The sequence below is a fragment of the Etheostoma cragini genome, chromosome 9 (genome assembly GCF_013103735.1).
Source record: "Etheostoma cragini isolate CJK2018 chromosome 9, CSU_Ecrag_1.0, whole genome shotgun sequence".
Classification (NCBI taxonomy): domain Eukaryota; kingdom Metazoa; phylum Chordata; class Actinopteri; order Perciformes; family Percidae; genus Etheostoma; species Etheostoma cragini.
This window is the reverse complement of record NC_048415.1, coordinates 22,976,243-22,994,164: the sequence shown is the minus strand read 5'-3', so window position 1 is coordinate 22,994,164 and position 17,922 is coordinate 22,976,243. Positions and strand designations below refer to the sequence as shown.

Here is a 17,922-nt window from a genome sequence, read left to right as displayed (position 1 = left end):
ATTTTTTTTCTTTTACATAATTTAGCCAGGGTTACCCCTCAAGAAATATCCCGTGAAAAATAATACGCATGCACTGAAGATTTTGGATAATTTAAAACATTGACATACAATTTAAGTCCAAAAAAAAAAGGCCTTGAACTCTTGTGTGATATTTCATTAGTCCGACGGAGCTCTGGGGAACCAACTCAAAGAACGGGTGCGATGGATGCTGCGCTATTACCAGTTCCCTGCTGGTCTTACCTCGCTGTAAGATGTGGTGGACCCCGTCTCCAGGTACAACATGTTGGCGCTGAGATTGAGCAGAGCTGCTGCTGTTTGCTCCACTGGCTCCAGGATTCCACAAATCTCTTTCCCTTACTCTAAAAGAGTGATGTGGACTACAGATGCAAAGTGGACAAGCAGAAGCTTCTATAGGAATCTATGGGAAGGTCATATATACTGGGAAGAGAGGGGAGGGCTCTAAGGAGCTACCTGTCCAATACCTGAGTCCACACCCATCTCCAGGAGAAGCACTGTCTCCTTACTCGTCCTTTGAAGCTGTGCAGGGCTCCTCCAAGGTATTAGTTGAGCAGCCAATGACTATTTCGTCCTGGTAGCAATGCTTACAATCAACCTCAAGAAAACAATCTAATTGCAGTGATTGTATGCTTGCATTTTTACTTTATTTTTAATTTCCCTTACTTTCCCTTACAAAGCAAATATGGCAATCCAGATAAAGTAACAGCAAAAACATACAACTTTAAATCCCTTCAGAATATTTTTATCGTCATGCACTGCCCTTCACTTCATTTAAAGTTAGTCACAGTAATACATCCTTGAGTATAGATTCACAAGTGCATGATTTTCAAAAAAATCCAAATGGCCAAAAATTGTATCAGTGTGGATGACAATAAGATGAACCCAATTTGAGTTGATACATTGAGAGAGATCCATTAGGCCAGCCAGCCCCATAGTGAGAAGTGGAGTCTGGGGTTGGGAGAGTACGCCTCCAGTAGCTAGTTAGCATAAGAATTGCTCCCCTCTGCAGCCCCTAAGCAATCCCAATGTAGAAGAACAATGTGACTCCTGTAAATTGCTTGTATCTATCAGAGATGACTGATGTAGATCTGTTTTGGAAACATGCATTGTGTCTAGCACAACGGTGCTAGCCCTGAACAGATCTCTAGAAATTTGACCCTACCAATACAATTACCACATGAATTTAAGATATATTAGGCCTCACACATTTATTTTCCATATTTTACATTGAGAACTGAAAAGCTTGCATTTAACATTGAAAAACCCTAATTTACAAACAACAAATTACACAAAAACAGCTTATTGTTCCTTTCAGCAGACTTGCTTTTGAAACAAAAAGTGAAATAGTTGCTATTAAATCTCATCCACGCCGTAAGCTATTTGCTAAAAAAGCAAAAATTCCATCTGTAGGTTTGTACATTTATAACCAAATGTGCAATTGAATACTGTAAGAGCAATAAGCAGTACAGTAAGACTACAGATGTAAACATGAGTGGATAGTGATAGCTGCACTCATAGATGAGAAAGGCGGAGACTGGTCAGTGGGGCAAATCACTTCTATTACAGAGACAGGGGGCTAAAACTCTTGCCCTCTGGTCAGAATAATTTAAAAGCTGTCTGAAAACCTAAGCACAACTATGACCTTAAGTCAGCGTCTCCAATCACCCGCCACACCCTGGCCAGGCCCTGGGGCTCCGAGCCTACAGGTCAGCCTTTCACAAAGGCAAATCAACACTTTAAAGGGGCCAAATTCACTGGCCTCCCAAGGTACCCAGGCTTCAATAAAGACCTTTGAGTGTGACAATTAGTTTAACTAAACAAACTAATTATGTTAAAACAACATTGCCATTTGAAAAGCAGTTAGACTACTCTGCGTAACTGTGAGGCTGTAGTAAAATATAGAACAGTAGCTGTAACAGGGCAGGACAGACTTAGAATACTATATAATAATATATATCTATATATCTATATAATGCAGCTGAGACTCAGGTGGCAATAAACTGCAGTGGGCTTGTAAATCAACACATAGCCTAATCTTTTAAATGTCATGCCTTTCTTCCATAATTAAACAGAGAAGACAACAACCAACCAATACTGAAACTAATCCTTAAATGATGCTTGTTTGTGGCACAAAGTCATTGGTAGGCTTTGGACAGTGGCTAATAATTGAAGGACCCTAAAACTGGTTAACAGGTATTATATTGCCTGCCTATTCCAAACGCTGTACTCAGACAGTGCAGTCACATCTGACATCTGTTAGAAGCATCACCTCAGATGCTCCAGGGGCGAGAAACTAAATAGAGAGTTGGAACAGGCCGCAGCTAAAGATCTGCAGATCCAGAGGCTCAGACAAAATAGGCTTTACTAAAGTTTGTCCCTTTAAAGAGCCTGTTCCTTAAGTCAGCTAGATTAGTTTAGTATCAAGTGTCGGGCTGCAGTAGCTGGGTAGGCACAGACACCTGCCCTGAAAACAATGTAAGCTCCCATCCACATCCTGACATACGCAGGAAGTCAATGGAGAGAGAGAAAGAGAGAGAGACAGAGAGAGAGAAAGAGAGAGAGAAAGAGAAAGAGAAAGAGAAAGAGAAAGAAAGAGAGAGAGAGAGAGAGAGAGAGCATCACTTGGGTGGCAATTCCTTAAAGCCCAACAATCAACTGCCCTCCAAATCCTGAAATGCTCCTGTTTAAAAGAAATAAACTTAAGCTGCTTTAGATAAAACTCATTTACCATCTGGTATTAATTAGTATTTGCTATGTGGCTTGTGTTTAACCCTTGAATGGTATTTGGGTCAAATTGACCCATTTGAAAATATTTACAAGAAGAAAAATGGTACAAGTTACATTTTTTCTACATGAAAATCAATGGCCTTACCTTATTTTCTGTGATAAACATGTATTACTGATTCAATTCATATAATTATTCTGGAAAATGAACAATGTTTTTTTAGTGGAAAAACGAATCACACTTTTTACACACACCATTTTTAATTGTGTGCTATTTGAGACTGATGCATTCCCTAAACATATATGTTATCTCAATTGTTTAAAATTGAGATAAAGACAATATTTGTTAATAGATTGTGAAGTATTTGAAGTATGTGAAGATAAGTGAAAATTTTATTTCAGAAGTGTTTTTAAAACCCCAAATAAGTCACCGTAAGTCACAGTGAACTGAAGCTGTAAAATTGTATATTTATATACATATAGTGATAAAAAAAGAAAAAAGTGCTGTCCAACAATCCATTTCTAATTAACCTTAAACTTGACAAAAAAAGTCAAATAAAGGGTTTTAGTTCTTTACTTATGTTGCTGCTTATGAAACTGAGGGAAAATGCAAGCTAGTCACTATACCCGTTAAGGGGTCAGGAAAACACTGATTTACAAAGACATAAATGGATAATTCCAACTTGATGGCAATGCCATAAATCAGTATTTCATTTTTATACATTCACTGTTGTCAACAACCATTCTCAATGACCACTGATATTTAAAACATCTTAGGAACTAACGGAAAATTATTTTGCACTTCAATGGAAGAAAAATAGTTCTAGTTTTGGTTTTGGACTTATGTTGGTCAAGAAGTCCAACATAGGTTCTTTCCAATAGGCAAAGAACTATCCAGGTGGAGATTAAAGTACTTAACGTTTCTGAGTGAACATTAGACACGAGATGCATTAAAGACTGCAGATAAGCACTGGTTGCAGCAAGTCTCGGCCTTAGGACTAGGGATGGGAAATTTGTTTAATGTGTCTTAAACATTATTATTATTTTTAACATCATTTATTGTTGTTTGTTTAAATTCTATACATATGTGTTGAATCTAAAAAAAAAAAAGAGAATAACTCAATTCAGCTTTAATTGATTTTTGTTGTTCTATACTTATATACTTAAGGTAAAATAAATGCAGATTTTTGGAAAAAGATGTTTTGCCTTTCTGGTGTTTTCAATCTGCTTTCCAACATCCTTTCAAACAGCAGTCCCACAACCAACATCTCTGTTGTTATCTTGTTGCATGCAAGAGTAAATCTTAAATAAATCACTTTTTAATCGGTTGCTGGGCCAAATTCTAGTGACCGCCACAGTTGTCAGATACAGTGAAATGTAAATAGTAAAACCAAAGATTTAACTTTTAATTCCTAATTTGGTTTACAAGCTCCTTAGTTATTGGAATGATTTGGCCCAGAAGGCCCAGAAGGCCCAGAAATGAATAAACAAAACTGTATATTCTAACCAAGGCTTGTCCCATCATTGAGAATTGCCATTTCTGATATCAAATTAAACTAAACATCTTGATTATTGCTGTTTAAATGATGTGCTCACTAAAAACTAAATGTATTCAAGTTAACAACTGACTTTTTGAACAAAATGTACTATTTTACAACAGAGACTTGTTTTTCTCCCTTGAATCCACCTCAGTCAGATTTAACTCTCATGCATGTTGAAAAGTATTGTAATAAAATTCCACATTTATATTAAAAAAAAATTGATATTGATAATTGGTGTTTTACAAAAGACATTTATGGGATTACTGCTGGAGGATTTATTCATGCACTCTTTCTCAAAGGGTGTGACCTACTCATTTTTCAGTTGAACCTGTTATGATATAATGCTGATGTATAAAAGCAAAAGTTAAGTCTGGTCTAAGCTGTAAGAAAGAAGTAAGAGAAAATACAAGAGATAAGGGTAGTAGGGGCTCAGGCTGTAGCATCAACAGTCATCATGAGATGAGGTCTCATTCTGACTCAACAGTTATTCAAGTAAACCGTGACAGGCACTCATTCCCTGGAACTACACCTTTAAAAACACTTTTTAACATTCTGGAGGCAAACTGGTGGCGCAGGACAAAATTACAAAATTAACATAATGGCTGGTATTTAATGCACAGGCTTACTTTGGATTAATATAGCAGAGCCGGCTAATCCAAGTTATAGTTAAAGTTGTGCTTGTTGTTACTGAACTTTGAGAAAAAAAAAAAAAACGTGTAAAACTAGTGTTGTAGTTTGAGAGGTACAGCGACCTAAAACAACTGCATTTTCAGACAAATAAAAAGCAAGATGGACTGCTAACATACATTTTTCAGGTAAGGTGGATGTAACAACTCGACCGCTTTGAAAATGACAATGACGAAAACATCCGATGCTGACATGGCAGCAGAAGTTATTGCACCACAAGTGGCAGATTCTTTTCAGATGACAGCATTACCATTAGATTCAGTCATTAGATTGACATTCTGTTAAAATTAGGAAACAGTGGAGAAAGCTGATCAGCTGCTTACACATTAAACTAGCCTTTACCCATAAGACACACAAGGTGTGGTGAAAAAAGCACAAATCCAACACAAACATGTAATTAGATCTCAGAGAAGCTGTGTGTGTGTGTGTGTGTGTGTGTGTTTGTGTGTGTGTGTGTGTGTGTGTGTGTGTGTGTGTTGATTGAGCTACTCTGCTGCAAAGTTGTTTCAACTCTATTCTGTGTCTGTTCCACTGCTCCACACTGCATCTTCCACGCACAGCTGATCAGAGCTTTATCTGGGTGTAAAATCAGCTGTTTGGGGTAGGATATAGCGTTTCTCCTGCCACTATTTCTGCTACATTCCTTCATGTTATTCTACCCTGCGCCTGCTCCTCTACTCCCCCTTGTTGCCACCCCCCACCTTTACACAGAAAAGACACATACTGATAGATGAGAGCTAGGACCTTTTGCAAGCAAGGCAGGTGCTACGTTGATTTTTTGCCCTGCAGCTTCAGGAAAAAAAATCCAGAAGAAAAAGGAATTCCAGATTAAAAAACATAAACCCTACACAACACAAATACGTTCCCCAGGGCACTAAACAGTGAGCTGCATTCTAATGCCTCATGAAGGAGGCACACCTCCACATGGGTGGAGAGGAGGGGGGGGGGGGTTTGCCCACCTTGTCTTTTCATCACATCAGACACCAAAGATTATGGCTTAGTGATTGGCAAGCAGCCATGGCAGCGAGCTCTTCGCCCCACACGGATGCTGCCCACGTTGCTGGCGTGCCAATCACCGCACCACGCCCCTCATTGGCGTAGAGGAAAGTGGGGGGTGGGGGTGGGACCATTAATCACCAGTTCAAAAGAGCAACAGGCCCCCTTGGGGGATGTGCAGGGTAACATTACTCAGCTCGTTTAACAAAATTTTTATTTGCTTCTTTTTTTTCCACCCTGGCTGGACAACAGCATTCCTACACTGGGAGGGGAACATGCACATCATCTCTCAGCAGCAGAACTGGCAAAGAGAAGTCCCTCACTACAGGTCATCAACATCTAAAGAAAACGTAAGGCAACATCCACTAAACTAATACCAATTTATTTTTTTACAATTCTTTATTTGACTGCAATACAAAGTGAATGTAAAAAACAACTACTGAGAATCCCCGCTTGAGCTGATTTTGATTAAAAAACTTTAAAAAAAAACATAGGAAATGTAGAGTCACTAAGCCCATCAGCCATCCAAATGTCTAAATGCACATTCTACCATCAATGACTCTCTGAACGCTAGCTGTCTCAGAGGGGCCACCAAGCTCCAGCACAACTCAGGCTGAATGAGATAATATCATCACCTTACAGACAACATCTCAGACGAAAAACAGATGAACCAGCCTGATTCACTGGCTGTTAAACAGCTCGGCACCACTTCTTCACAACTGTCCTGGGAAAATTCTAATGTTGATATGAAAACTAAAAGTACATTTTGCACAGAGACTACGCTGTTTTTATTGAATCCTTTAAAGGTAAACAAGAGCAGTCTGTACTTTAGAATTAACTGGTTTAGAAAGTAAAGTGTTTGGTCTCACAAGGCATAAAACTGACAGGTTTAAAAAGAGAACTATTTGTAAACCATCTAGAACAAATTGTGTCAGTGAAGGGAACTGACTCAACACTTAATGAGATGGAGGTTCGTACTGCCAGACACAATAGGCACAGCTCAGTTTACATAGAAAAAATATATAGTTTTAGGTGAATAGTAATGTTTACTGGTTGTCTAGCATATAACTTGTTTAACAGAATAGGGTCATATACTAGAGCTCAACAGGGACAGTCCACTCTGGTTCCAGAAGGTATTTAAAAAAACAAACAACATCAGGTATTATTGTGAATAATACAATAAAATATATTTAAAACTAGTGTGTAAGTAGTGAAAAAATACAAACGTAAAAGGGGAAAAAGGTCCACTGCCTGCAATTTTGCTGTACTAATTGTGTCACCTTTAAAAATTGCTTTTGAGAAAGCCCGCTCCTGAGATGAAATGTACGTCCATGGTTGAGCTCTATAATGATGGCAGGTCTAATGCAGCAGAAATTGCTAGTGAAAGACCATTAAAATGAAAACTGGTGTTTTGCTTGAACAGTAAACCTACGTACTTACAGTGAGCGTCTCATCTGGCTCATGCATGGTTATGCAGTCCATACTGATCTGAATGGTATTTCCTGCAGACACATCAGTTGGACTGTCTGTGAAGTTCAGCTCAATGGGCTGGGCTGAATGAATGGCAGATCTGAAACGCAAAGACAGATTATAATGAGAATAGTTGGTTGAGATACAGGTTTTTTTCTTAGTCGCTTAAGTCTGTTGTGTATGTTTTTTCCTTTACAGTACAAAGTTGTTGTTTGTAGTGTTCACTCACTGGTCCAGCATATCAAACAGTTGATTGAACACATCTTGGCTGAAAATGTCTGTTGTCTGTGCTGACTGATTCTGGGACATGGTGGTCAGGAATGAGCTCTCTTTCCAGGACAAACGAGACGAAGGGTCCCTGAGTCTGCAAGGAGACAGAATCAACCATAATAACCTTCATTTTACTACTCATATCCCAAAGAAGCAATCCTTACTTTAGAATTGGCATTTTCAAAAATGGCAAAACTATTTTAATAGGTAGTTTTAGAAGCTGCAATGTCAGCAAACATTCAACATAAATGTTGATGTGCAGGGCTGAGATTTGGCCACCCAGTCAGTAAGGGAACAGAGGAGGAGGAGGAGTCCGGCTGGCAGCCATTCATGAAGAGCCCTTCCATTGTGAAGAAGTCAGCCTGCATAATACTGAATATTTGTACTACACATAATGGTGATTATGCACCATTCAGACAGAGGCACTTTGACCTGCTCCCCTGAAACGTTACACCTGCTTCAGAGCTCAGCCTGCCATTGTTCCTGCTGAAGTGGCGCACGCTGCAGTCGGAGACAGGCGGAATTCCCCCCACAGTCTATATGATAGCACTGCTGCAACTTCTGGTATGTGTACAGCTGGACGGGCTTGGGGGGGCGAGAGGAGATGGGGGGCCATAATCTGAAGCTGGCACTATTTTGGGTTTTGGAATTCCCCAACACTGCATGGTGAATGATATTAATACCTGACATACACAGGCATATCTAATGAAGCAAAAAATGTAACTTATGCAGAGGGTACACATGGAGTGTTGCATTTAGAATAAAGGTTTATTAAGTTTGCCCAAACATAACCATGAAAAATGAGATGTAGGAGAGCAAATTAAAACATAGTCAATTTAAAAGCTTATGCAATATAAACGCCATGTAGAGGCTTTGAGTGCTTAAGAGGAGCAATAATGTCCAACTACTGGGAATAATTGACTTCTCTCAAGCTCATCATGTGTTGGAACTGGACAAGTACACTGTTTTAAATGCACTGAACATGTCAATTAAACATGTCAAGCACATGAATGCATAAACGTGTTTGTGACTTTTGAAAGAATATTGTATAGTATATTGACAGGCTAAATGCACTCACAATTTACTCGTAAGGTAGGGTAAAGAAACTAAACTTTGCCACTGTAGGTCATGCATTAACACATTATGCAAATCTGTTAGCTCTTCATGATAGGAGGATATAAATCTAATTGATTGGATATGTTGACTAACTTAAAATATGAGTTTCAAATGACGTAACGTTACACGTGTAAGCTAGCGTTAGTTAAGAAAATGAACATATTTTCGCCAATCTTATTTGGTTAAAGTAACAGTAAGCTAACAATAACAATAACCATTATATATAACACATGTATCTGTCATGCAGCTTTAATGTGCATTTAATAACGTTAACGTAAGGTAAATTGCAGACTGTTGACTCAAATGTTAGCATCTTTAGCAAGAGTTAGCCTCATTTCATTTTGAACAGGTATCTAGCTAACGTTAACAAGAACAACTATTGGTACTTTTAGCTGGCCAAGTTATTATTTAGGATACATTTCTGCCTTAAGGCTTGGTGGTGGAGTTCATTTAACCTAACCTTATTATTGTAGGACATGCTAGCTTATAACCGTGTTACCTGCAGCGTCGGGAGTTTAACTAACCAAAGAAGTACCTGTCGGATTCTGTTCCTGTTGCCTTTACGGCCATTGTTAATTGTCATGGAAACTAGAGTGTCGCGGCAGCACAGGGCGGATACTGACATCTTCTTTTTTATTTGTATTTATTTATTATAATTAATTATTCATTATTATAATAATTATGTATTTATTTATTATTATTAGGTATGTTATATTGCTTAAATATTTAAGATTGTAGCCTACTTTAGAACATATTAGACTTCGGACAGTTTTAATTTGACAGTTACAACACCGGACGAGGATTACTGCAGAAGATGGAAAGACTAGGGGTTTGGTAGCAGATGGTAGCCTACATGCATCATAAGTCCAGCCAAAGCAAATAGCCGAGGTTAATTGCAGGTGGAGCAGGTGTGGCATAATCTCTTTTAATGGAGAAGGGAGGGTTAAGGTGTGGTCCTCCTACCGACCTCTGGCTCAGTTAATCTCCCTTTGATTTTGTCTTAAATTTTTATTTAAAATTGGCAGAACACATTTAACTGTCACCTCATTAACTTATCTAAAAGACTGTTGAGCTTTGTTTCACAGCATTGTCTGTTGACTGGTTCAAATCCAGAATATAATCACAAACGTCGCATCAGGTTCAACATGTATAGCCACATTTTCATCAAAATAAAACTATAGCCTTCACCTGATGTCATGTGCTTTAAACACTTTTCAGCTGCGCTGCATGTTTTCTCTGCAGTTGCAGACCATGTGGGCATGGTCCTGTTGGAATTGTACAAGTTACAACTCAAACGTATTGGATAGAGTAAAAAAAACATCAAACTAAGAGCAATAAGTAGAACATGTCCATGGTAAGAGTGAAAAATCTTAATTTGAATCACAACATACCATAAACATAAGTTTTGTATTGTACACATGGACACCCTATGGTACAGTTCTGGTTGAGTTTTATAACAATTTTTAAATCTATTATGAAAACTATTTTAAAATATATTTAAAATATATTTTCAAATATCAAATAGATGTATTTATCCCTTTTCTGGGTGTTGTTTGTCTGCTTGCGGGTGTCTGGTTACTCAGAGAGTCCTTCAGTTAGCCTGAGGCGAAGGCTGTTCAGCATCCACTTAAAGACAGTGCAGCACCCCCAGACGAGACTGGGGCAGAGGTCAGCACTAAACAGGGACGGCTATTGTCTCTTGGCAGGTCGGGCACACCGACCGATGAAAATGCAATCAAAACAAACAGGCCAACCGATCGGGGCCCTTCTCCAGTGTCTTTATTAATCACTTGTTCAAAGGCCTAAGACCGTCTCCCCCCCATCTGCCCGCCCCGGCTGGAAGAGGGACATGGCTTCAAAACAATAGAAAGGCCCAAAGTTTCTCCTCTTCTCATCCCCTTACTTTTATAGAAGTGAAACAGTCTGAAGTCAAATCCTCTGGGGCCAAAGGACAGGCACAAATTCCTCTAAGGTTGGAATGCAAAAAGAAGGAGAGAGGAGGTGAAAACTAGTGGACCAAAAAGATTCCTTGAAAGCTGATCAAATCTAAAACGCAACACCATAGAAAAAAATTGAAAGCTTCCAAAACACGACTGGTAACAGGTTTTATTTAAAGGCCTCATGTAATAGGTTTTAAACGTGTAGCAGGGTAGTAGAACTTTGTACTCAACTTTTGGTTCAATCAAAGCAGAAAACTTCAGAAAAAAGCGCAGTGATGATTTTAAAAAGTACGATTGTCAAAGAAAACTGTTGGCACACAGAACATACACAATGTTTCTGCACACTATTGCACACACACGGACAAGGTATAAGAAAATGATATACATGTACATATACAGTATATTTAATATGAATGATTATAAAATGAACTAAATGAAAATGAAATAAATGAAGTACTGCAGATGGAAGCTGTACTTCTAAATAGTATTGAAAAAATCAAGGTTTGTTTGATTTATTTACTTTGTCTTTGGAAGACGACATGAACGTGTGTCTGATCACGAGAATTATGACTAGACATGCTTGATGTAGTTATGATGAAGTTATTTAATACTTTGCTTCATGTACTGTACATATACTGAAAAACTGCACAAATAAGAGATGTACTGTATGTTGATATCTAGATAGACAGCTGTTATATTGATGAATTGATCTTATTGGTTACTTTTTGTATTGATTGATACATTGTTTAATCTCAGTATTTTGTGTGTTTCAATAGTTAACTGTTAGCAGCAATTGAAGTTTATGTTTTATGTTTATTTAATTGTTGAATTATTGAGTTTTCTTTTTTTTCTATTTGCTTCATAATTACTTTATTTGTTTTAGATGCATTGAATTAATGATGGTGAGAATATTTTTTCTCTGTCAATATACTTGTTTTTTTTGTCTTGGTGCCTAAATAATCTTAAATACGCTAAAACTAAATGTATAATCTCAGATGTCAAAGAAGTGATATAATGTCCTGGCATCCTGTTATCATGACCTTGGTATTAATCTATTTAGACATTTATGGGCCAAGATATACCGGATTCAGAACTGTGCTACAATTAGTAATTCATTCATCCATCATGACATCTTTAGAATCACAACATGCACTTCCATTGAAAAGGCGTAAGTCCTCTTCAGTAAGGATCTGGAGAAGACCAAGAAACCGTGATTGTCGTGTAGTCCGTTTGCCACTCTGCCCCCGATGACCCTTTACACACATGCATTGTTGCCATAAGTATACTGCACTTAAATATATATCGGGACAGAGCAGCAGCTGAGGAGCCAGGCAGATCGCTTGGACCTCCAGACAGAATCCGTCTGGCTGGCAGTCCAAGTCAAACAATGAGTCAGTTTGTCAGTTATAATAGGTCCGAACCTAGTCTAAGGCTAATTATACGTGTAAATGTACACGTTTCCCATATTTGTAACCCGTGTTAAATCAGTTCAATGTTAATAAAGACAAGTGTGCCGAAGCAGGATTTAATACCTTTTTTTATGAAGGTTTTTATAATCACATGGCTTCAGATACATTGTAATTTGAGGAAAACTCTTTGAATAAGTCATCAGTTGATATAACATGTATGTACTTACCGATGAAAGGGGAACTCTGGGTAACACTGCACAGCTGTGTAAGGTGAATTCATCTTGTCAAGCCAAACTTCACTTTGCCGAAGTCTTCAAAATGATCAGCTTGTCATAAAGGCACACGTTTCAACAACTGTGCATGAGCTACAAGATGAAATAAAACTAATGAAGAAGAAAAAAACTAATAAATAAAGGCCTTGATTAAAGTGCCGGAGGGTACAGTGCAGAGTGGAGAACTTTTGAGAGATGAATTTGAATTTAGGTATTTTTTCTCAGGCTAGCCTAGAAATAGGAGGGGTCTGTGTCAGCTCTCTGACCAATCCCCAACTACACTTGTACAAGATATCACTCACTCTCAGTTGCTAGGATATAGATATCAAGCAACTACATTTGACCCTGCACCTCCCACCCTAGCCACTATCCTGAAAGGCTCACCCTACCCTACCTGTGTTTCTCTTGCCAGTTGGGATATTTCCACCCAGATTCCCCAGTGGCTTTGTGGGTCTGTTGCATCAAACGTCTCGCCAAGGCCCGGGGGGGCTTCAAGCATGCTGAATATTGCCATGATCACATTCTGAACAGCATTGTGTGCCGAGTCAGCAAAGATTCAGTTAGTGAAACAACAACAAAATCACCCGAATATTTGATAATAAGGAAGTGAAATACTCTTTTTCTAAGACCTCCAATGTCTAACGAGACATTTGAGGAGGACAAGATGGTCATTGCAGAAAACGAGAAGAAAAGGATCCTACATCCTCTTTAAGCTTGAGCGGAGATGAACACACCAGACACAGAACATGATGCGGTTTAAAACATCTTTACAGTAGCCTACATCCACATTACTTTTTTTTTTTAAGCATGCACACGTATCGGGCCACATCGTAGCACATACTTCCAATTCAATATCAGTCTCTGTCTCTCACCCTAACAGTATGACACCGTAAACCTAGAGGTCTTGTGTGGTTTTCAGAGATGAACCGCAGATGAATCAGCCGGCTAAAATAAAAAGACAGGGTCACAGCGGGGGGAATGATAATAAATAGATGTGGTGTATCCAGGGAACACAAACCTCTAAGCTGCTCTCTTGTACTTTTAATAAGGAGATACAGTCTCTCTCTCTCTCTCTCTCTCTCTCTCTCTCTCTCTAGCCTCTGACTGCCTGCTGTGCGCTCACTGACACGGATACAGCAGACATGTCCACTGTGGGCCAACCTGGTGACGTGACACTGGGCTCACAGCTGTTATTTGAAAGATATAATCAACTGCAGCATAAGCATTTGCTATAAAACCAGATTTCAGATAAAAATGACATGAATGTGAATGAAAATCACACTCAGCCAATTATGTAACAAGCAAGCCTGAATATTTTCAGAGTTCATAAGGAATATATATTATCTTCAATTTACTTCACTGCGGATTAAATCTGGGGAATCTAATTGCCAATTAAAACTGTAGCATGCGTGAATCCATTTTGTGTTCGAGATATATTAAACGAGACTCAGAGTGTACAGTAGCGGCTCGCTGCAGCAGGGCTTTGAGCCAAATGCTAACGACAGCATGCTAACATACTCACAATGACAATGCTAACATGCTGATGTTCAGCAATTAATGTTTACCACGGCCACTAGCTTGGTTTGGCCTGTTAGCAGCTATCTTTGAACTTTATATAAACTTTAACTTTTTTGTTAACACATGACCATTTGAGAAGCAGCGATTGGAAAATGTTTGATAAAGGGCAGGCACTTGTAAAAAAATACCTGGCAGGTGATTGGATGAACCATCTGTCTATCACCTTCTCTATCGTTGTATTGATTGAACAGTCGCGGGCGTCACAAACACCTACACCACGCCTGGAGCTGCTCTCAGGACGCCGGTTGGTTCGGTCCACTGCTGTTCGGACACAAACTCTTTACTTCAAGCCTAGTGTGTATCCACGACGTTCTACTTCCAGGATTGGTCTGTTGCTGCCAGAAATTCTACCAGAGGTACAATATCTGCAGTCAGTCACTGTGGTCGGTGGGCATGGGGTCAAAAATCGCTAATCTTGTGGTTGAGGGACAACCACTCTGCCACTTTTAATCAAATTATCTGACAGTAAAAAGTTAATACATGGATATAAAAACCAAACCTTGAAGACGACACCATTGCTGCTATCGTGTGCATTAAATCACAACACTGCACTGCGACTGTCTCAGCAACTACTCCCCATGGACACTGCTGGATACATCAGTTGTTGTCAACCAACTTGCTCTCATAGATAAAGTTTCCCAGTTTAATCTCTGCTCACAACTCCAGTAAAAATGCACTTGTCAAACCTCTGGGCAATTATTATGTTATTAATACAACAAATATCCACTAATAAAGCTTTTACACACGCTGTAGCTTTGACCATGTCTACTTCTCAACATAACAAGGACAAACTGACCTCAACATGTCATTAAATCTGATATTTACAGCGACATCCGAAACCCTTACATCATTAATTACTCTAAGTCACCAAACCCCTATTACTTCATTTGAGATGTATGTGTGTTTATGAGTTGGCAGCTACGTCAGTGACAGCTCAGATACTGTCATCGGTAGGAGTGCACATATGTCTAATGTGCTTATTATTCTCACAAAGCTCTGATTTGTGAGCGCTAAGCTTTTTCTAATCTACAATATCTGCAGTTAAAACCATAGATGGCAGCCAGCCGGTGCAGTGAGTGTACAGCCCAATATCTGTTTCATTAATTTTGGTGTGTTCATTGTCCTGAAGGCCTTTTGAGGCCCTGTTCACACAGCCTTTCAATGTCTGGAGTTTACATACGGGATGCCACAGAGCAGTTGGTGGAGCAGCTGATGAAGTAGCCCGATGTTTGCTGCACTATGAAGAGATGTATTATCAGTGTCAGTCACATACACCGCACTGTGGCCAATCACTCTCACACAGTGAGGGGGTTGTGGGTGCATACTTGTGTGCGTCTGTGTGTATATTCCAGTTGGTGACTAATGCAGGGGAAATCCAGATGAGTCAAAACTGCAAGTGTCCGGTGCAATGTCTGAAAGGTGATAATTTACAGCCTCTGCATTAAACTGCCCAGCAACATGGCATTGTTCAAACCACCCCCCCATATAACTATACAATATGTGGGGGAAGTTCAAGGAGGCCGTTACGTGGCTCATTTGAAAAACTTTCAGAATGTAAGTAAGTTTATGTGTATAGCATTTATCACAAACAAAGTTACAGGCCAAATACATAAAAACCCATCGATACCCAATAAAAATCCCAATAAATCACATCGGCAACAATCATTTAAGTAAGTAATACAGTCAACAATGTGGCCAATAAAAGCCTGAATTAAAAGATGCATCTGTAACTGCTTTTTAAATAATATCAGCAGCACATAAAGTAGCTGCATATAAATTAATTTCCCAGAGCATGGCATATTTTCTACCTCATACAACCAGTCCTGCACTTCCATAACGGCGCTTGAAGGAAACGAGTTGTAAACTAGCAGGAGCTTTCCCATGTGACTAGTTAAACCTGTATCTCTGTTCACTGAATCACTTCGCGCATTAATATTCAGACTCCCAGATAATTAAAAAATACTTTCCCATGGTATGATTCAACTTACTTTTTTGTGTCCTTTGTCACAGTGACTTTTACACCTGATATCCTGTTGTCACCTTGGGAAAACCAATCATGCCTGCAGCAACAGCAGCACAAAGGCAGCGAGCCAGAAGTGAACAGTGCTTCCAGTAGAACCAGCTTCAGTTAGACCTCACAAGTGATGATCAGTTGTAAGAGGGAACTGGTGAATCAAAGTAAAGGCCATTCAAAAATAATTAGGTTTGCAACCAAAAAATTACATCCAATCATTTTACTCTCTGACCATTTGTACTGTACTGATCTCTGTACAGACACACTACATACATATCTTACATATCTCACTTATTGGTATTTATATTTTTTATCTGCAATGTCCACACTTTTCTATTTTTATCTTAAGTTATCTGTATGTAATAGTTCAACTTTACCCATTTATACTTACATTTTTGATTACACTACTTTATTCTAGTAGATATTGTTATTGTGTATATAATTTGTTTTTAAAATTCATAATTGCTTGTGCAATGTAACCACCTGAGTAGTGAAACCAAAAGTCAACTGTTAACCCTTTTGGAATTTTTACGGACCTCATTTCAGTAGTTTTACATCTCATTTCCAGCCAATTAGCCAGATGTTTGATGCCTAAACTTAGTTCTATTCCACGTCTACATGCATGTTTGAAACTGAGCCTGTTGTATTAAATCCCAACTGTCACATGATTACCGTCATGTGATTTAACTGCCACTGTGAAGCAGTAAATGGATGTGATGTGTTGTGTTGGGACTCTTCGGACATCAACCAACAATGTGCAGGTAAAAACCCAGACATTAAGTCTGGGTTTTTACCTACTCCACATCATCCCATTTGATTAGCTGCAACGTGTGATGGTTGACATTTCTTCTTTAAAAATTAACAGAAACAAAGATTATTAAATTAGTTGATGGTTCATTTTCTGTTAGTCGACTAAGATCTATTATGATAAATAGAATAGTTGTTTCAGCTCTATAAGCAACCCGTTTATATATAGTCTATTCATTTCTTGTTTCTTGTTTTTTCTTCTTCACCACTGTTGCTTGCTCCTGTGAGAATCACAAGAATTGGTGGGTCTTTGTGAATTATGAATTAGAGAGTGGTCTAGACCTAATCAATCTGTAAAGTGTCTGGCGATAACTCTTGTCATGATTTGCTATTATAAATACAACTGAATTGAATTTAAATTGAATGAATGGATCATAAAGGATGGTATTTACATTATTAGCAGAGACCCATTCATCGTTTTTTCTCTTTAGCGCAGGTCATGTTTTGAAAGACGCTGTCCTGCTGAGCCTAACAATGTAAATGAATAAAAAGGTATACAAAACTGTGATGAGCATTAGACTTATGAGCCATTGTGTTCTGCTTCATGCATCCATGTAGCATGTTGACAATGTGACCTGACGACACACCAGACTCGGAGAGAGGACCTACGAAAGGAAAGTAGACCTGGCCTACCATCGGCGACGTGTTGGCGTTCAGTGGGCAGATGTGTGCTTATGCCTTTTGCTAATATCTGCTTAACAACCTTGCACGTATCCCGATGTTCCAGTTGCTGCAGTGTTGTGAACAGAGGAGTGTGTAGCTGCTGTGTCTGGGCCTGTCCTGTGGCAATAGACATTTGTGGGGATTTGTTGGCATCTGTCGCTTAAGAATTATATGTGAACTTTATTTTTTTAACTAAATTTAGCTTGAGATTTTCAAAAAAAGTGGTGGGTACAAAATGGCTCATGACAATACCTGACAGGTACACTAACCCATTGTCCCAACCAAAATCAACGTCTATGATTATTAATCTGAATGCAGACTTTAAAAAAAGAGGAGAGTGTAAAGCATTGCTTTAGTGAAAACTGTGGTTCCTCAAACCAGAAGTGTACAGCGTGTAGCAAACAGATCTGGATTACC

The 17,922-nt window shown here is 38.8% G+C and overlaps 1 protein-coding gene across 7 annotated transcripts in view; it reads right to left on the bottom strand.

The window, feature by feature from the left end:
- The window catches only part of tp63 (tumor protein p63), a 34,526-nt gene extending 22,075 nt beyond the window's left edge, over positions 1–12,451 (bottom strand). For 3 of the 7 annotated variants that reach the window (XM_034880418.1, XM_034880419.1, XM_034880424.1), the window contains exons 1-3: positions 12,399–12,451; positions 7,666–7,800; positions 7,407–7,536 (exon numbers count right to left, since the gene is read on the bottom strand). In XM_034880418.1, coding sequence (XP_034736309.1) covers positions 7,407–7,536; positions 7,666–7,800; positions 12,399–12,451 — 318 coding nt within the window. Of the gene's footprint in view, positions 1–240; positions 488–7,406; positions 7,537–7,665; positions 7,801–7,870; positions 7,900–9,321; positions 9,340–12,398 lie in introns of those variants that run through there. The other 4 variants (XM_034880421.1, XM_034880420.1, XM_034880422.1 and 1 more) reach the window with 4 other exon arrangements.
- Between the last annotated feature and the right edge of the window lie 5,471 nt (positions 12,452–17,922).